The following is a 20,060-nucleotide window of genomic DNA, read 5'->3' as shown; positions in this document are numbered from 1 at the left end:
CGGAGAACGTGCCGCGCCTTCGCTTCATCTCTAGTCTGGGCTATTATAGTAAACTTTAATCGACCAAGGCTTGTGTTTTTATTAATGAACCCACAGATCACACCTGAACCGGGCTGAATCACTCATAGGAGTTAACTGGTGGGATGTCAATGACTGATACTTAATCGATTCGGTTTTCAAGGATAGGAAGTACCATTTAACGATTCAAAAAGCGTCTTATAACTTTACTTCTATCGAAAAACTAACAAAGCTAAACTTGGATTAATCACTTATGGCCAATTTCACCAAATGCTGAAAACTCCACTTCTAATATTGACATCTGCTTTGTCTATGGAGTTAAATAAGAAACCACAATACATAGAGACAGTCCATTTTACCTGAATAAGTTAAGATCTAAGATGCCTCATCGTTATACATACATCGGCGAGTTTCTTTCCTCAACGCCAGTTAAGTCTAATCTCAGTTTCTATCCTTGGTGAAATTGGCCGTTAGTATTTTAGAAAAAAATAAGGCCTCTCCTATCCACAAGTTGTTTGATTTGTTCGCTTTTATAGGCATTTATCGCTTGTCAACCTTTATAAGAAAAGAGGCGATACGTCAAACTGCAACAATTACAGGGGCATATCGTTGCCTAGCGCGGCCATCAAAATTCTCTCGAAGATTATGGCTAATCGTCTGATTCCACTCTTTTACCTGAATCCCAGTGCAGCTTTCGACCAAATCGAGGTACGGTGGACCTAATTTTCACACTGCGACAGCTGCAAGAGAAGGCCCGTGAACAACAATCAAAGATCTATACAGCCTACATCGATTCAAGTAAGGCCTTCGACTCGGTGAATCGGAGAGCGCTATGGAAAATCATGCCTTGGAGTACCCGAAAAATTCTTAGCAGTGTGTAAAAGCCTTCACACCAACAACATCGCTAGAATACAGCATAATGGCTCTACAACCGACCATTTCTTAACCAACTCTAAACAAAACAAGGCTGCGTGTTAGCTCCTTTACTGTTCAATATTTTCGCCATAGCTGTCTCGATAATTGCTGACATGAGTATGCCTGCAAGAGGTGTTGGGATAAGATTCAGATTTGAAGGAGGCCTATTTAACCTGAACCGCCTTAGAGCAAAAACCCGTTCAAAGTTTATCACAGAACTTCACTATGCAGCTTCATAAATACTAGGGCTAACCTAGACACGGAAATACACAACCGTATCATTTCGGTATCACGGGTCTTCTGGAAGCTAAAGGTCAGAGTGTTTCAAAATCACGACCCCAATTTGAAGACCAAGACAGCTGTTTACAAAGAAGTCGTCCTTCTTTACGGACGCCCTACAGGCGACATATTAAACAGCTTGAACAAACGCAACAACGTCATCTAAGACAGATAGTGCACATCAGATGGTTCCACAAAGTCTCGAATGCAGAAGTCTTGCAACGCGTGAGTTGTACAACAATTGAGACTCAAGTAACGAGGGCCCGACTCAGGGAGCGGCCACATTCTGAGGATGCAACACACAAGACTCTTCAAAATAGCTCTGTATGACGAATTGACAGAAGGAGCTCGGAAACCAGGAGGACAATATAAGCGGTTTAAGGATACACTACATTAATCCCTAAAATCAGTTAATTCCAATCATAACTAGGACCAACTAGCGTTAGACAGGTCACAGTGGAGGTCTTTGGTACATAGTTTTAATGGAGACTCGAAAAGGATTCAGCAGCGGCCAGATCTGGTTGGTGACTATCCATGCCCTGAGTGTGGAAGGATCTGTAGGTCACAGTTGGGTCTCTTCAGTCACAGGAGGGCACACCGTCGCAATTAGCCCTAACAAATTATAAGTCTGCTCTTTTTTTATGTCTTTTTGTAGATTCATTTCCGGTAACGGGATACAGCAATGATAATGTTGTTAACGCTTATCGCCTATGTCGTTGTTCTGCTATTCAGCCGCCTGTTGTTACAAAACGCGACAAGCGTTTTGAAATTTGCAAAGATTATAGAGTAGAAAGATGGGAAACGAAGCGACTAAAGTGATGTGACAGCCATCTATGTTTCAAATGTGTTTCTAAGACCCCAAGACTGGTGATATTTATGTGAGAGTGACACGCGACAAGAAACGCTTGGGAGAGTGGTCAGCGACACTTAGATTGAAACGCTCTATAAAAAACGAACTGCAGTTTTTATCTCAGCGTGACAGGTGACCTAAAGCACTTGCATCTTCGAAGAAGAAAGAGCCAATGGTGCGTCTAACCCAAATTCCACACCAAACAGTGACACGCTCTGGTTAAACATTCGTTTTTGGTAAATCACGTGCCGCCTAGAAAAGCACACTCAAACTGTAAAAGCCCGGTGACTATCACGTCTTCCATCTACGTGACCGTTCAGATGAAGAAGCCAGATATACATCGTTGACATTACCGGACATAAAACGGTGAGCGTAAAGTGGAAAATGCGTTTCGAGATTGCAATCTCACTCCGATGTCATTTCATTCAACATTGTCTTCAACTGAGAAGAATGTCATTCACAATACTCCGAGCACGTTCCTAGATACCCTTCCACTGATTATTTCCTTTCCTTCATTCATGTGTTTCTTCCTTGCCATATAGAGCGTCTTTATTACGTAAACCACGCTGATGGCCTTAGGTCATATAGCGGCTACCGACATAAGAACTCACAGTTGCGTAAGACGTTAGTTTATGTACGATTATGTTGGTCATTATTTGGAATGAAAATGTCTTTAGGATTGATTCACACTCACTATATGTGTATCCATAACTTCTTTAGTATCCTACCTTCAAGTTTCAATGACATTTTCGAGGAAAAATTTTGTTTGGTTGATGTTTGAACTTTTGTTTTGTGAACAGCTAATACAAGTCAATCTTCTTTGCTCTAGAGTCCAATATCACAGGATGAGAGCGGATGTATTTCAAAATTGAACTAGAACTTGCCTAAGTTATGATCAAATCTTTTTCATTTTTCGGAGCACTCGATTAGGAAACGATTAATCTCCGAATTTCATGCATTCTTCAATTCACAGTACACCTATTGAAACCTTAATTTCACAGCTAATCATTCATCCAATAGAAAACCCACTCGCCAGGTGAAATATCCCCAGTCCAAATAATTTTCCTCTGCAATACATAACAGAAATTCAATTTCACGAAGCCCACACTTCGGCATTCAAAGATTTCGTTCGCGAAGAAATCAATCAATATTCATCCAATATTCCAAATACAATTTCTCATTGACAAAATCCGAAAACAGGGTCGTACGCCAGGAAATTGCGCAAGTTCATTCATCTAATACGCCGATAATGAACGATTGCTATTAACGCTTTGAATTGTTAATGACAGGCCAGACGTTTTTTATTTCCGCGACATATGTTATAACCGGCCATATTAAAAATTCTGAATTGCAATCTGAAATTAAGGTCGCACCGTGGGTTTCATGAATGAAAGGAAGAAATGGGAGGGGGCCAAAATGAGTAGGACGGAGCTTGGAGGTGTGGTGAGGAAAAAACGAAATCCATTGCAAGTTTGAGAAGAAGTCGACACAATGAATTGTGAAATGGCGCACATGTACCAATAATAAAGGAGAATCTACGCAAGGATTTCTTTGATGGATTTGTCATTAACATGCGTGACGAATTTATAGCGATTTGCACCTTCACATCGAAAGCAAGTTTCAGAATTCTGACCTCTCATCCATCTATAACAGGGTAACTGTTTTCTTATTCCAAAATTATACAGAGAGAACTACTCAAGATATTTTTATGTTCAGTGTTTCGATAAAATGCCTTATGTACTCAGATTGATTTCACTACTTCTCATCCTCATAGGAGCTTAGGCCTTGGGACTGTCGTGTTTTGGAAATCCACAGGGTGGTCATAGGTACTTGAGTTAGTAATATATTTTTCCAGTTTTATAACATAAACTGAAGGCGTTTAGGTGGCCTAGTTTAGGTCCTTTTTGGAAAAATAGAGTTCCTTCTTGAGAAGAAATGGCTGAACTCAGTAAAATAAGACACTGTCCTGTCCTGCCATTACACAAGTATTAGTTTCTGTTCCAACCATGCCACCAATTTTAGGCAGGGTGAGTATACAACTCTGCGGAGGCAAAAATTTTTACCACACCACTCAGTTACTCTGTTATCGCCATTTCTTCTATTGAAAAGGACTTGCAAATGAGCGAACCTTCGCTAAAATCTGCATATCGACTTCATCGATTTCGATCAGATAAAGATTCTCGAATCTGATAAATCCGAAGAACCAGATCTTTAGTCTTATCGTAGCCTTAAAAGTCGACAATGAATTGTGAAATGCTGAATGCAAATAATGAAAAAGAGTTTCCAGAGAGAAGAATCGAGTGGGCCGGAGTCAATACGTTGGTACAACCCAGCCAGAATGACAAGTGTTATGGGCACATTGACGGTTACTGCTTTGCCTATGGTAGGTTGTTCGTTGTCTAGTCGAGTATCTCTTTCATAACTTATAGGCTGGTTATTTCGCGCCTTTATCCATTGACTAACTCGGAAAAATTTGTTTTCAATAAATGCAGAATACTAAGGATCGGACTGGCTCATAGTGATCCTTACAGAAATTTCAAATATCTATACATTATCTATTTCAGGGATTCTGAATGAGTCTCACTGAACTGGTTCATTTTATCAGTTTAATTTATTTGTTTGATAATACCTTGAGCTGTTGGGTGCCAGCTCTGTTATTATATTAAAAGGTATCCCTCTTTAAATATTTTCAATTCTTCATTCAGATCCCAGGCTGAATGCCCCCTGAAAGCGTTTTCGCGCGGCTATGAAAAGAGCGTTTTTAGCTGCTACAAAACATGTGATGCGACGCGTTCCAATATCAGACTTCAACCTAGAACTCCTATTGAAAAATTGATAGACTACCACTTGTTCAATACTCAAGGTTTGGAGCAATATGGTTTTTACTATTAGGTATATAGTTGATTAAAGACCTACAGTGGCGACCAATCACATGATCCCTCTGTGTTATAATTGCAAATGTTGGGGTTCGGTATGCTATACTGCTTAGTTTATCGCATTCTTTATCACTTTATAAAACACAATGTAGAAGCGTTTCTTCGAAACTTTGCGAGGACGGAAAATGCAGATTGAGTCACACTGAAGAGTTAAACAAGTTTCTCTTCAACAGTATAGAATTAAAAGAAGCTTTAAAATTAAGAAGTAATCAAAATTGATTATGAAACTGGCTGATACTGTTCCTTTTCGAACCGTTTCTCTCATTTCCTAACTATTTTCCATACATGGGCGTTTTTTTCCGATTTTGTAGAAGATTAGAATCTGCCCTTGACCATCACCATCATGGACCTTGTCCATGTGATATATACTTGGGATGTTCCTTATCGAAACGTAACAGTTTTTTTGTTTTCGATCAATACTTCATTCAGATAGCTCTTTATTGTTGAACTCAATTATATGTTAGATTAATTTTTCCCATATGGTGCTTGGAAACTCAATAAAAAGCTTGAATATTAAGTTAAAATTTGTTTATTGTAATATACGATAATTAATTGCTCACATTAAAAACAAAATCGACAGAACTACACAATCAAATACCAAATATTCCAAATATTGCCAACTGCCAAGTTGGAACAAGCTAACAATTATGTTTAGAAACAGTAGGTACATCAAAACATTCAAAATTTCATAGCACTCTAGACAATGTTTTCAAATGCTTCAATGTGGAGTTCAGTCCGCATATATGACCACAATAACTGTCACCCCACAAAAAAATATTAAACAATAACATGCACATGCATGATCTCACATAGGATACAACAAGTGTTTATATTTCAACTTCTCGACAAAATCTTCATCTTCACTGGGATGAATCATCAATCTTATCCATAATGTCATCTCTAGTCAGTTTCTTCTTCGGCAGACTACATTTTTACCATAGAAAAAGTCTCAAATTGAACACAACCTCAGAATCAATATTTGTTTCGATATTATCTAAAAGTGTTTCACAAATAATAACTATCAATACAAAACTATCTTTTTATTAGAGGTTTGTTTTTCTTTCATTCAACCCATAAAGAGGTTCTCCTTGAACCTAAATCATTGATAGCCAACTTGTGAGCGAATTATCCTTTATACAAACATTATAGTTCAAAATATTCACATCTTCTATAAAATCGTCAGTATTTAACAAGACTTTAGTGTTATCAAGTCTATCGAAACCCATTTCATAATAGCAATAAGGGTAACAAAATAGTTTACGTTGAATGGATACTTCAGCATTAAATGTAATAATAGCTTCATATCTGGCAGGATCCATGCAACATTTCATAGAATGCACACGTAAACTGATGATTCCACTTGGAAACTTTCGTAGCCAAAGTATGAAAACATTTCCATGTGCTTCAATGATATGTGGGAAATCCTTCACCACATTGAGAGACCTGAAATTTTTAATTTCATACTTTTGTCGATATCCTTTCCGGACGAATTTTCCATGCTTTGAAATGCAATGTTGCATGATACTTTCCGATGCACCTTTCCATTCGCAACCAGAAAAATGATGAATTGGGCATATTATTGGGCTGCAGCTAGATGTTTCCTCAAATTCCTGAGCAGAGGTTCATTTGTAACAACAACATATTGAAATAATAATTCTGAGAATAATATACTTACATCATTCCTAGCATCATTCAAAGATATCATAGTTTCCAGTCAAAATTCTGCACACAAGTTAAATGAAATCGCTAACCAAACATAATTAGTAATTTCTCATGAAGAATGCGCAAAGCGTACTTTTCGGTGAACCAAACGAATGCGCACGCGCTTGTTTTTTGAACTTGAACGAATGCGCATGTTAGTCACCATTGTTACTAAAATTGAACTAGTAATAAATTATCATAGATCTGATTCTTTGCTTCCTTGAATAGTGTCTATGTGCAGTAATGAAATTTGGTTTTCTTCCTAACCTAAAAATAGTAACGGTAAATAACGTCAAGCAGAATTTTTCTAGACAAAGGTGTTTTTTCGCAAAGATATTATAATATATATAGTAATATCTTTGGTTTTTTAAATGATAGATGAACATTTCCTTCCACAGGATCCTACTATTTTCGTAAAAGTTTTTGGTCCCACGTTTCAAGAATGAAGGGTTCAATATAAGCAATTCTTCAGTTGTTAGTAGGAAGAGAAATCATTAAAGAAATATTGGGTTCACTTTTATTGGTGAAATGAATGCGGAGCAAGCAAGCAAGATGAGAGTAAGAAAAATTCTGGATTGTTTGAAAGCTTTTTCCAAAAAATGATCATTATATTTATGATAAAGGAAGTTGAGTCTTTTCAAAAGGTGACGTTTCACAAATAAATTGATGAAACTGATGATGAACAAGAGTACATAATTTCCGAATTACCAGGTTTTCACTTTGGTGATATAATCATTCTTATCATGATTTAGCAGAATACAGTGTTCTATGCTCATATTATATTATTTATGAGCTGAATGTCTTTCCCTAGTGAAACTGATCTAAAAGGAAATGATTTATGAACTGAAAATATTCGAAAACCTATGATTCAACAAATATAGTGTATGAAACCTTAAACTTGCTCTCTACACACATGTAGCTACTATTTTTTAGCAAATCACATAGTATAGACATTTGTAAATAAGTTGTAAAAAACTATAACTAGTATAGTTGTAATTTTTACTTGGAAGTGAAGTCGGTGAGATACTATTTAATGAATTGCTCTCATTTTTAAATATTTGTGTTGAATCCAGATTCCTCTCCTACCCAATTCAATGAAAAAATTTTTTTAAAGCCAACTTTTGTTAAAATATTTAATATATAATCACATAAATGATAAAATTAAAAAAATCAAAAAAACTATATTCAACGCGTAACAATTTTCAAATATTCTTGTGGATACACAAGATTTACATGTTTAAGCCTAGTCCTAGTAAATAGAAAAGCTGAAAAAAATTAGTAGCTAAACATCGTTCAGTGAGTGTTTGATATTTGAGGCAATCCAAACTCATCAACTGGTATGCCATCCTGAAAAAAAATATATGTATAGTATGAATTTTGCTCACAGTTTCTAAGAGACACTTTTGTAGGCTAATATATCATTTCAAATTATATGGATGACACATGACATGCTAACACTGTGTAAGGGGTAATTTTCTTCTCTTTTCCCATCTTTTTTTTTTCACTGCAAAACTTTAAACAACCCCAAAATAATCTAGTCAAAAAGGAGTTCTTACCTTCACATAAACTCTCCTAAAATTTATTCTCAATAGACCAACAAAACGAGACAATTTTTGTCAACATAAGAAATAAAAGCACATTTTGAAGTATTTATTTAGTTAATTATGTAAACACATAAAATTAGATGTTATCATAGCTCAACTGAAATTTTACCTTGTTTTTGTTCAATTCAGCTTCTGGTTTGTTACTGGGAGCTTCTGGTGCATTCAATACATTATCTAAATAACTGGTATCATCGTCCAAGGCCATTTCATCTCCCAAGGCCTCCAACTCTGCATTTAATTCATCTTCATCAAGCTCAGGGGTGTTGTAAGTTCTTCCTAGGGCTTCCTGTACTTCATTTGCTTGTTCCAACATATCAGCTAATTCATCTTGGACATCCTAAACTTCAAAGATTCAGGAGTGAATTCAAAATAATGAAAGAACATACCTCTATATCATCAATGTTAATCTTTTTAAATTCTTTCTTCATTTGAACCATTCCATCTCTCATAGCGACCACAGTAGTATGTGTATCTTTCAATGCTTGATTTGCATAGTTTGCTTGTTCCATGTTGAAAGATTGACCTCTCAAATTATCAAGCTGTTGTTCATACATTTTCTTCTGTTTCAATATTCTTAGAGCCTTGGCTTTAACTGCATTCTTTCCTGGTCCTTCCCTCATTTTAGACATTTGGTCTCTGAATTTCCTTAAGTCATTTTCAAGAACTTGGATTTTCTTCTCGACTGCTTCGGCTCGAGCATCAACCTATAACAGATACTATAATATAATGCATCATCTAAAATACTTCCACTTACTCCTTTTATACAATCATCAATGCTTGGACCAGGCTCTTTAGGTTTTGCTTTACCAAAGAGTCTATTCATTTTAGATTTTTGATATAGAGCAACAAAGAAATTGAAAAATCAAAGTTATCCCTACAGCCTCTAAGAGTGAGAGCTCGATTTGATTGAAAGTTTTGAACCTAAAGCATACAGCCAGATAAAAATAGTTTTTCCCTGTTACAGCAGTAAACTGGAAAAAACTTAGAAAAATAAATATTCCATGGGAAAAAATGTATAAATTTTTTGTTGTGACTTTTTTCGTGATGACAAATAATGACAATGACGGATGGTAATTTCCTGACAAGTGACAATTGATGAGTTGCGTTCCATTGAATGATGAAGAACATAATGAGAATTGAGAATATGATTGAACGATGAGAAATGAATTGTGAAATATATTTCTCGAAGATCCGAATAAAACTTAAGATCTGAAATAAAAAATTTCCACTAGATATAAAGCAAGAAATTGATACGAATTTCGAAGTCTGTCAAGACTGACAATTATGACATGACAAAGAAGAAGAAGAGATGTTGTCATAGAGCAACCTCTTCGAAATTTAATGAAACTAGATTTTCGTTAATATACCCGCGCTTTACAGCTGAAATTTGTCTTAAATAAGTGGTTAACAGTTCGAACTCGTCTCCGCAGTTGAAATTTCTACGATTTGTTCAATTTTCCACTCATGATTTGCCATTCTAAAGTGAAGTCAACGACATCACGCATATTCATATGAACCCGTGAGGTTGGATCAATGTTTGGTTTGTCTTTCAGTGGCCAACTAATTCAAGGTTCAGCTGAAAGAACTTGGAACTGCATAAGTCAAATAGCGAATTTGGTGTGGTATAAGTTCAATAATCACAGGCAAACAATTGTAAGTTCTGATTCTTCGAAAAAGTTATATCTTCATTTTCCACAACTACTTTAACGCAACAAGCTCTTTTCCGTATTGGTGCATAATTGGCGCCACCAAATGCATCATGGCGGCTGTGTAAACTGATCATAAGTTTCAATTTTATGCATGAAATCCGCTACAAACAGCCTTTTTCATTTACCCAGCTTCATATGTCTTCATCAAGCAAGCCAAGATCAATTGTAATTAGTGAAAAGTCACTTATGTCAAAAAATTTGAATACTACTCATATGTTACCTTATCTCATTCGTTTATTGTTTTTAAAAATTGATATCACCTATTTTCCTTGTACCTTAATTTTACTAATTCATTTCAAGGCACCTAAACCGTGTATCTCTAATATGTCTATTATTTTGGAATACTTGTTTTACTATGATGACCTGAAGTTGATTGTAAAATGTTTTGGTTTAATTTTAAAGCTTGTTGAAAACAAAGTAACATTTTTAGATGCCACGACCAAGGAGGAAACATCATTCCAGATCTAGATCGCGATCTCATTCGCATGACAAAGATCGTGATGCTAAAAGGAGAAAGATTGAACAATATGATAGTCCTAATCATAAAAGATCCGTGAGGTAAGTAAACAATACCTGTTAGTTTTCATATACGTCAATGCTCATTGCTTTGATTTCGAAGTTGGGTTTAAGGTGTAGTTTCTCAAATCAAATCATTTGATTTGGTCATTTAACAGAAGCATTTTAATATTTATTGCTTATCTTCTGGATATGTTCAGTTCTTTACAATGAGACGATGTGGGATCCTTAATTTCTCATGTATTAGTGCCATAAATAGTATCGTTAACTCATTTCCATGAAAATGATGTTTAACAAATCTTCGACGTTCAGGTCACCAGATGTTGACAATTTTTGGGCTAATAAACATATTATTTGTCAAAACTTGAATAACACTATCCATTCCATTGATGAACTGAGTCTGGTTTTACAATTACTTGTAAAGTGTGTAGTTGTTTCCATATGTTTCAATAATTATTATGAACATATAATTGAATTGGCAAGAGAACAGAATCATTAAGACAAACACTATAGCTGTATGACCCCACCATTGGCATTGCTTCAAACAATGTATAATCAACGAATGAGAAATAGCAATGTATTTTGTGATTATCTCTTGATAGCAATTTTGGACCAGTACTGTTCTTCAACTGACCCATTCAATTGATTTTTCTTTGTCAGATAGTCATCAATTTGAGAACTTTTATAAGAACATTCGAAGGATATAAGTGCTACTCCATAAGATAATAAATTGGCATATTTCAAATGGAACTCATTCTGGATGGACCGAGAATGTATTTTCTACTTTCTTGCGGACAGTGATATCAGAAATTCTCTCTGTGATTCATTCCTTCCAGACATTTTCATCTTGAATGGAATAGACTGAAGACATTTATGAATATAAGTTTTCCCTTCTTTTACGGATATTTTAACTATTTTTCTGTCACCAAATGAAATGATTAATCAATTCACTATTCTAAAGATTCAGTTGAAAAGATACTATGAATTTTTAGGAGAAATGTGCCTGTTCTATGATTCGATAAAAGCACATTGAAAGTGATTTCCTTGCTTCAAAAAGATTGAATAAATACCAGTTAAGCAACATTTCCATTCTGGCTATTATTTGAAATATTGATTTGGAACAGTAGCATGGAATCTTTTATGATCGTAAATAAATTCATTGACTGCTGAATTGTAGTAGTTATTCATTAATAACCTGGAAAATTAGTACATTTGCAAACTATTCAATAATGACATACACAACTGTACACTTATTGAAGGAATTGTTCATCTAGTCATAGTTGTTTGCTATGTTTAGGTAGGATTATAAGTATCATTGTTATCAGTGAAAACATTTTCTCTTTTCGTTGGAAATATATCTGTTTCCTTTTCAATTTCAACAATGACCAAACTTGGTAAATAGGAAATGAAAAAAAAGTTCAAATGCTGTAGAAACCTATTGTAAATGCATGTGTTCAATTCGATGACCTAAACTGACGCGTATGTGAGACAATCAGCGTTCGATAACCGAGATTTAGAGTAATTTTTTTGCCCGATCGACGACCTTGCATTCGCAACAACCGCCTTAAAAACCGCATGCATCACGGTTGTATTGAAAGGATGCGTGGGCCCTTGCGTGCAGACGTTTGTGACTCGTCGTATAAGTATTTGACTGGAAAATGTCATTGTTTAATCCCGAAGTTAGTAACCTCAAAGAGATAAAGGACAACGGCCGTTGACAGTACAACCATATTTTCGATAAAATGTTAAGTTGGTTTATCGAGAAGCAAGTTTTTATCAAGTTTGATCATTCATACATGCAGCTATTGGCTAAATTTTTGTTTTTCTGGATGCTAATGCACTTCCACATAGATTCCAACAGGTGACTAGAGAATGCCAGGGTATCTCACCTCTAGCATTACCTCCAACATCCCTTGAACTAAATCCAAACGAGCATACTTGGGAACAATTACAAATGACCCTTGAGCCAGAAACGCTTCTACAAGTCCGATATATTTTCCGCAACTTGGCAACAAATTGAGCAGGATTTTTTCTCAATAACCTCGTGAAAAGCTTGCAGAGAAGATGCCAAGAAGTTATTGATTGTTTTCTTTGAAGGGAAAACACGAATTATTTCAATATCACCCAGTTGATCGAATGAGGATCTAGCATCAACTCATAAGAGGAAGCAATTATTTCCGTTTTAATTTTGGTCGAACGCAGACGAGTTTCTTCAAATATTAATTAACGAGCTACTACGTTTTGAGATTCTACCTTTCCCCCTCTGGACGTAACTGACGGTTCAGCATTACCAAAGATGGTATTCTCGACATTCTAGTTATGCAATTTCTCCGCATTGTTTGTGTTTGCCAATGAGGTTGGCGATATTAACACTCCGAACGATTAGTGTGAAGTTCAAACAAGGAAACAACCTAATTTGCGAACCACTCTCGTAATTTCTCATCTGTTATCTCCCACATCGATGGGGGCCAAACTAACAGTTCCATTTCGTTTGATTGACATCTCTGTGGTTGAGATGTGCGAAAATGAATTTTGAATTTGCGCTTAACGGTTCGCGCCATCCTACATCCAAGAGAAATTTCTCTACGGCCGATTTGATATGTATAAATATTTATATATGCTTGCCGAAAATTTATACTGTCAGTTTCCATCCGAAATTTGTCACTGAACCCACGTGGTACAGTCTTAAATAAAACAGCTTTCTTCAGCTGCTCCGCTCCTGAATCTATCGCGTATTTTTAACCCGTAACAGCGTAAGACGATCCACCTTGATCCGATTTATAATCTGGAAATGTTGGGAAATTTGTGTACTCCTGAAATCGATCTTGCCCTGTAAGGCGGCTTGATTTTTTTTCCCCGTTCTTTGAGTTTTTTAACCCTTTCAGGGCACCTTAGTGAAAAAAATGTATTCAAAAGTTGTCAATATGTAATTCAGTAGACCGATTGTACCTTCATCTGTCGCTTAGGTGACATGATTAGATTCAAATGTAACTAAGGCGGTCGTTGGGTAGTTTTCCTTTAGAAACTACACATTTCGCAATTTATTTCAATCGATAAATACTCCATCAAAGAGTAACCTCGGCCACGAAACATTTGATACCGTTTTGTTTAACGCTGATTTGTTATGCAGATTTTATCTGCATATCTAACATATTTCCGAACCAGTTATTTGTTCATTAAAGTTCCGTATTTCAGTCGTGAAGAATCAATAAAAACACATAAGAAGGTCAAGTTCCTATAAATGGATATAAGAGTTTTAACAATAGTTTGTAACGCGAAACTTACTTTGTGACCTTTTCGCTGGATAACCGTTTCGACAATTTTTTCAAATCCGCCATCAATTCGAAGGTCAGGACCTGTGGATCATCTCGCTCTGAATCCGTTTCTTCGGACGCTCACATCGTACAATCAGAGGGGCCCATCGAGGCATATACAGGCGAGCGCGCCACCTGTCGTCTGGTAGAATGTGTCACTCGGCCGTCTTTGACTGTCGTCCTTGAGAGTTTCCAAAAAATGCTTTGGATGAGAACTCAGGAGCTGGAATGTGGGTTGTGGAGGCTAGAACAGCTCTGATAAGGGCCACAAGAGAAGTCTGGGCTAGTTAATTATTGCCTCTGTGTTGTACGCTTGTCAATATTTTAGATAATATTTCCCATCAGCTCTAATCTAGTATGTTTTTTGAAAACATTGATTGACATTGATTGCACAGTTCTAATCTACTCTCGGTTTGGAAGTTTCATTGAATAAAATTTTAAAAAAATGACGTTTCACTTTCTCCTCTAGTCTACCACACTTCGCTGAGTTCCACGTTTTACTTTTCATACATTTTTTTTCGCTTCTCGTTGCAACTGACGATTAACGTCAGTGTCGCGATCTCCTCGGATTACGGTCATACGAACGTGGTGGCCCGGCCTCCAGCAGCTCGTCGGGTACGCTGTCAACTTCACTTTCAGTACCGCTTTAACCTTTACGCGGGTCGCGGTTTGAAATTCGGAAATCTCGCGATAGGGAACAAGGTAAAGGCGACTATCGGACTTGCGAAGATTCTTGGTGTTTGGTGATCGAGTTCTGTTGTTCTTTTTTTTGCACGGGATCAGTCCAGGTCTGAAATTGTATTATGAAAGAGTGAAAAGGGGATTGTCAGTGTCAAGTTCTTTGTTTTGGGTGAATAAAAAAGAAAATCAGTTTTAGTTTTATACACAGGGAATAATTCAAATTTGCCTGAATGGTTATCAAGAGCATCACTTCAATATCTCATGATTTTTGTTTTCTTCGTTTCAATGCCCCCCTTAAAATTCGTGATGTCTTGTTTCGAGTTTTTTCGTGAAAATTAGTGAAATTGATGATGAAAATGACTGTAACCAAATTCTGGAGTCTGATTCAATAGTGATCATCTGTTCAGTCGTTCAAAACGCAAAAAAAGTCCGCTTTAAGCTCCTTATTCTCGTCTTACTGAGGAAAAACAGAAAACGAACTAATGATCAAACAGATAGAATAAGATGAAAGAAGGTCCTCTCGATGTTATTCACACAGCTAAAAATTGTTGTGACTGTTTATATTACTGAAGAAGTTTCGGTTATTAGTAGTTTCGACCAAAAAACTTACATGAAATCATTTTGGCAACGTCTCATCCGAAATAAAATAACAAGGTATTGAATTTCCCTTGCTTAAAATTTGTGATGATTATGCTATGAATCTCTTTGATTGAAAGCTATTGAGTTTGTTAATGCTAATTTTATCTCCTTTACTCATTCCTATGCGATTATCGTTATGGTTTGAGTAGTATCACTGGAATATTTAAACCACAGAATGTTATCAGTTTCAAGTTGATGAAAATATCTAACATATGAATAAAGGTAGAGAATAACTGATCGAAATCGAATTTCAAAACCGTTGATTATAATAATAGAATGAAGTAGGGAAAACTCAAAAAAACACAGAAGAAATAATCAATAATAGGTATATAGGACATTTCGATCAGCTGGACTTCGACAGGACCGCTGAAGGGCAAACGTTCATGTTTTTGTGATTTTGAGTGGTTTTTTTATGAATCCTTATCAATTCTCTAAGAAAATGCCGCTCAGTGAATATTATTTATACCCTCAGTGGTGATATGGAAGTGCGGTACGATAGAAAAATGATCAATAATTAATTCGTATAATTTCATAAATTGTCCTTTGGCGTGATTTTTTTTGTGTTTAGACGTATAGTTTCTAAAAAGGAAATAGTTCAATTGGTGCAGTATATTCCAAGATGGGACAGATCAAGGAACTGATGAACCAATTTGTTGTAGTAGCGTCGCGTCAGTCCTGGGAACGCTGGTCAGTCAACTCTTTCCCTCAGCCTTCAGCCCGTGCAAAAATCCTATATATCTATCCGAGAATCTCGCCTAGACATATAATGCCATATGTGACCCAGATTGCCGTTCAACCTATGCGTCAATTCTAATAATTCAGTCTTAAACCTATATGAATGAATTTATTCAGCCATTTACGGATACACAAGAAGGCGCTAATTGAGTCTGCGGCATTGGCAGCAATGGGACATAAAAAGCCAAACGTTTGTGCGAACCACAAGATCTGCTCATTGTTAACCAATCGGCGTTTTCTCATGGCATGTTCTGTTCCCCATAATTATCGTTGCAGCATCGCCCATCTACTTGATACACTTTTTATATTGCACAAGATGAATTATGTAGGAAGTCTGATATTGACAGAAAGGAGCTGAGAGGAACAAACGCGACGGATAATCCAGGCACAGGAAGTTTAGTAGATCTCTTGTTACGATGAAAAAAGACTAGTTTAAAATCAGCGCAGCGGATCTTTCTGCAGCGGTAACATTATCCTCGAAGTGGACGACTTTGAGAAAGAGATGGCTGCGACCTTGTTCCGAAAAAAATAGAGGTTGCCAGCATGCACTGCCGTCTATGTATTTCATTCCAAATACAGTAATTTCAGGGCTTAAAAGATAGTCGATTAATAAGCCTGTCGCATGGGACATTTTACATATCTGTTACATGTGTTATTAACCCAGATTTCGACCGCGCGTATTTTGGAACGGTTATTGGAAAGTGGACAAATTGAATCCCCTTCTGGTCTATAAGAAACTGGTATTTTTGAACGGGATGATAGGAGTTCCCTTGAAAATCCATGTGATTTTTCAGGATGTTACCACTCTCGATCAGAAATACCAGAAAAACTTATTTATAGATGTTGCGAAGGGCTTCGCCGATGTGTCAAAATCCAATTGTTCCCTAACTATTCGAACTGACACCGAAAGTCATGTTGAATGTGAAATAATTTGGTCGAGTTCTGTGTGTGCAGTAAGTTTGTGATCAGACTAGAAATGACGTACGCAATCCAATACGATTACGACATGATGTCGAGAATATCAACGCAAGAAAGCATCCTGCAGAACTTCAACCGCATGCGACTGGAGGCGTCAAGAGAACAGCCTGTACTTTACGTAACTATGGCTACTTGGATACCGAAATGCAATGTGTATCATCACATAATCGAGTATGTATCCTTCGGTCCATGTCGATGAATCATTTTTTCAATTTGTTGATATTATGCTGAGCGTGATATAGGTGAACCATTAAATATTATGTCAATTTTTGGAATCGGACGAAAAATGTTCATATAAATCAATCGGAGATTCGTAGGTTTGCTCTTGAGACATTGTGGTGGTGTTCAATATGAACTTTCCAACTAATAAATCTGCTAATTAACTTTGGTTCTTCATTTGCTCGGCGGAGGTTCTAATTTCACTATTTCGTGTCATTCTAAGATAGTGTTAGTGCATGTTTTAAACTGAACTGTGGGTTATCATTTCCTCTTAAGACCGAAATAGATTTTGTTTGTCGCAAAGACAAGCGCAGGTAGGTACGTGAAGTAATGTAAATATTTGAGTTAAATCCAAATTTTCCTTAAATCTCGTTCTGTTCTAGTATTTATTTTGGTCTCTAGATGGAGCTGATGACTTGCAGGCGTGATTGGGTATTTCATCTATATCGGAGTCTTTTTTCCAGCCCTCCGAATGACCCAAACAAAGAACAACCCGACGAAGCTGTTCAACTTGGCACGTCCAATGGAGACGATTTGGCCGCATCTAGCCATGTTATCATTTCGGATTCAGAAAGTGAAAAGTCTGATACGGAAGCGTCAGCTCCTCTGGGTGAAGATGCTGATGAGACGAAACCTTCAGAAACAAACATCACTCCTAGTACCAAAAACATCGCTAAAAATTCAGAGATGAATTGCGGTGCATCGAAAACTAACGATGATGCGTCAACAACGCCAGTTTCCAACAGCGTAAGAAAACTATTTGAAGATAAAACACCAACGAGGCGACTCACACCGAAACAATTGGAGAAAAAGTTAGAGTCTGAAAAGAAACGTCAGCTGAAAGAAAAGGAAAAAGAAGAACGTGAAAAACAGAGACAGTTGGAAAAAGAACAGAAAGAAGCTGAGAAGCAAAAGAAAAAAGAACAGAAACAGAAGGAAATAGAGATGAAACAGAAAGAATTAGAACGAAAACAGAAGGAGAAGGAGGAGAAAGAAGAACAGAAGAGACAGGAAAAAGAATTGAAACTAAAACAGAAAGAGGAAGAGAAGATGCGGAAACAGCAAGAAATAGAAGAGAAAAATAAGGAAAAACTCAAAGAGGAGGAGAAGAAACAGAAAGCTGCCGCCGCTTTTGTAAGTTTCTTCGTACCAAAAAAAGTGAACGATTCAGACGAGAAAAAAATCGAAGAGACTACATTGGCGTTTTTGCCTTTCGAAGTGAAATGTGATATGAAATTACCGCCTCCTAGAAGGGAACCCTTAACTAGCGATGAAAAAAATAACTTGGAAGAATTAGTTGTAAACAATAAAACGGACTGTTCGTATCTGGAAGATCTGAAGTCTACAAAACCCAGAACTTGTCAAAAAACTTGGATTAACGAAGATTCCGATGAAGAGGTTATTGTGGTTGAAGATGAAGTGTTACTGGGAGAAACAATCTGCGAAACGAAACCAAAAACCGAAAGGATGAAGGTGAAACTGCTGCAGTTCCACGAAAATCAAAGACCGGCCTATTACGGTACTTGGAGGAAGAAATCTAAGAATATCACAGGCAGAAGGCCCTGGGGCAAAGAGGATATTTTTGATTACGAGGTGGATTCCGATGACGATTGGGAGGAGGAGGAACAGGGTGAAAATTTGGAAGTTATGTCAGATGAAGAAAAGGAGAACGAACCCGAGAATGACGATTACGAGGTTGATAACGAGTTTTTCGTGCCTCACGGTCATCTCAGCGACGACGAGATCGACGATGAAGAACACGCCAGAATGTCCCCGGAGTCGCAGAAACAAAAATTGAAATTGCTGAAGGATGCTTTCGATCTCGACATAAAATCCAAGACGCAGAAGATAAAGCCAAGGTCGATTGGATGCATATGGTACAACAGAGATGGTGATAACGTCGACGAAGCCATACACAGATACCTCAAACCGCTCAATATAATAATAAATGGCAGAATCGAAATTAGAAAACGAGATCTGGTTGTGGGCGACGCGAATTCACAAAAGAAGAAGAAACCGCCAAGGCCACTTCCCGAAAATCTAATGCGTATCTTGGCCAAACTCGTGCACGGGAATGTGAAAAAACGGGACACGTTAGCCGTGGAATTTCTGGATTACATTCAGACCAACAACTTGGGGATTGAATTGTCGAAAACCAGCGTTTCGAAGCATATATCGCAAATGGCGAAATGGACCTGGAATGCCTCGAATAAAACACACCGTTGGATTGTCAGCGAAGAGCTTGCCGACAAATATAACATCGATTTTGCGTTGCCCGATGTTCCAGAAACTGTTGGAAGCAACGCGAGTGATCCTGTGTGAATTCTTGTTATCTTTATCAGTTATCTCAAACTATTGTTGTATGCCTTCAGATTGTTATTTCTTCTGATCAATATTCAGATATTTTGTATTGTTTCACGAAGTGCCTTTAATATGTATCGGTTGTCTCATCAGAAACTGTACTTGTCTAATAGTTCCAGAAATGGTGACTTAATTCCGATTGAAACCATCTATACTGAATTAAGCAGTATCTTCAATTCACAAAAAAATTGTAAATATTTTTTTTTACTCTTGAAAAATCACATTTACTTTGATATAAATTATAAAAATATCAGGATATTAACTTCGAATTTTTGTATACCCTTTCTAATAATCAAAATGTCATTGCAGTTTTATTACATTTGTTAGGAGTAAGTTCAATGCCAAAGATTCCATTTATTTTCACTAGTCACAGACATACTCTTATCATTATTTATTTAATTATTAAATGAATGCATTACGGTACATCACTTTGTTTGGAAAGAATTTAAAAGATCTTCATTGTGTTGGAAAATAATCCCTGGTAAGTATGAATATCAAAACGCATAAATACGTTTCTTTGTTCTCAATGCACCACTTGAACTCAATAGAGGAACCTACGAATTTTCCTCTTATTATCATTAATTTGTTAAAGAAATTTAATTCTT

At 36.7% G+C, this 20,060-nt stretch overlaps 3 protein-coding genes across 8 annotated transcripts; 1 reads left to right on the top strand and 2 right to left on the bottom strand.

Annotated features, from left to right (window-relative positions):
* Positions 1–5,511: 5,511 nt before the first annotated feature.
* LOC123315607 lies at positions 5,512–6,818 on the bottom strand. The gene is made up of 2 exons (XM_044901365.1): positions 6,674–6,818; positions 5,512–6,608 (listed from the first exon to the last, which is right to left on the bottom strand). Exons 1-2 carry the CDS (start codon positions 6,701–6,703, stop codon positions 6,093–6,095), a joined length of 546 nt encoding a protein of 181 aa, XP_044757300.1. The 5' UTR covers positions 6,704–6,818; the 3' UTR covers positions 5,512–6,092.
* A 1,047-nt stretch (positions 6,819–7,865) lies between these two features.
* LOC123315606 (charged multivesicular body protein 5) lies at positions 7,866–9,371 on the bottom strand. Its single transcript, XM_044901364.1, has 4 exons — positions 9,058–9,371; positions 8,690–9,007; positions 8,413–8,640; positions 7,866–8,046 (listed from the first exon to the last, which is right to left on the bottom strand). Exons 1-4 carry the CDS (start codon positions 9,124–9,126, stop codon positions 7,993–7,995), a joined length of 669 nt encoding a protein of 222 aa, XP_044757299.1. The 5' UTR covers positions 9,127–9,371; the 3' UTR covers positions 7,866–7,992.
* Positions 9,372–9,625: 254 nt separating this feature from the next.
* On the top strand, positions 9,626–19,717 carry LOC123315764 (chromatin assembly factor 1 subunit A-like). Of its 6 annotated transcripts, none has more exons than XM_044901603.1 (3): positions 9,626–9,956; positions 10,443–10,570; positions 17,559–19,717. In XM_044901603.1, exons 1-3 carry the CDS (start codon positions 9,837–9,839, stop codon positions 19,414–19,416), a joined length of 2,106 nt encoding a protein of 701 aa, XP_044757538.1. In that variant the 5' UTR covers positions 9,626–9,836; the 3' UTR covers positions 19,417–19,717. The 6 variants fall into 6 exon arrangements, with proteins under 6 accessions (XP_044757538.1, XP_044757537.1, XP_044757540.1 ...); XM_044901602.1 differs by lacking the exon at positions 9,626–9,956 and adding an exon at positions 10,085–10,387; XM_044901605.1 differs by lacking the exons at positions 9,626–9,956; positions 10,443–10,570 and adding exons at positions 14,399–14,544; positions 16,738–17,046.
* Positions 19,718–20,060: the final 343 nt, after the last annotated feature.

Source organism: Coccinella septempunctata, chromosome 6 (genome assembly GCF_907165205.1).
Source record: "Coccinella septempunctata chromosome 6, icCocSept1.1, whole genome shotgun sequence".
Lineage (NCBI taxonomy): Eukaryota > Metazoa > Arthropoda > Insecta > Coleoptera > Coccinellidae > Coccinella > Coccinella septempunctata.
The sequence above is the reverse complement of the archived record's forward strand: the minus strand, read 5'-3'. Positions and strand labels throughout refer to the sequence as shown.

Excerpts from the sequence above, each read along its gene's own strand:
- LOC123315607 (XM_044901365.1), bottom strand. The coding sequence starts at position 6,703 with ATGATATCTTTGAATGATGCTAGGAATGAT. Across the intron at positions 6,609-6,673 it reads TGAATGATGCTAGGAATGAT|GAATTTGAGGAAACATCTAG; the intron begins GTAAGTATATTA and ends ACCTCTGCTCAG.
- LOC123315606 (XM_044901364.1), bottom strand. The coding sequence starts at position 9,126 with ATGAATAGACTCTTTGGTAAAGCAAAACCTAAAGAGCCTGGTCCAAGC. Across the intron at positions 9,008-9,057 it reads TTGATGATTGTATAAAAGGA|GTTGATGCTCGAGCCGAAGC; the intron begins GTAAGTGGAAGT and ends TATCTGTTATAG. Across the intron at positions 8,047-8,412 it reads CTGAATTGAACAAAAACAAG|GATGGCATACCAGTTGATGA; the intron begins GTAAAATTTCAG and ends ATTTTTTTTCAG.
- LOC123315764 (XM_044901602.1), top strand. The coding sequence starts at position 10,100 with ATGCATGAAATCCGCTACAAACAGCCTTTTTCATTTACCCAGCTTCAT. Across the intron at positions 10,388-10,442 it reads ATGATGACCTGAAGTTGATT|ATGCCACGACCAAGGAGGAA; the intron begins GTAAAATGTTTT and ends TAACATTTTTAG. Across the intron at positions 10,571-17,558 it reads AATCATAAAAGATCCGTGAG|CCCTCCGAATGACCCAAACA; the intron begins GTAAGTAAACAA and ends TCTTTTTTCCAG.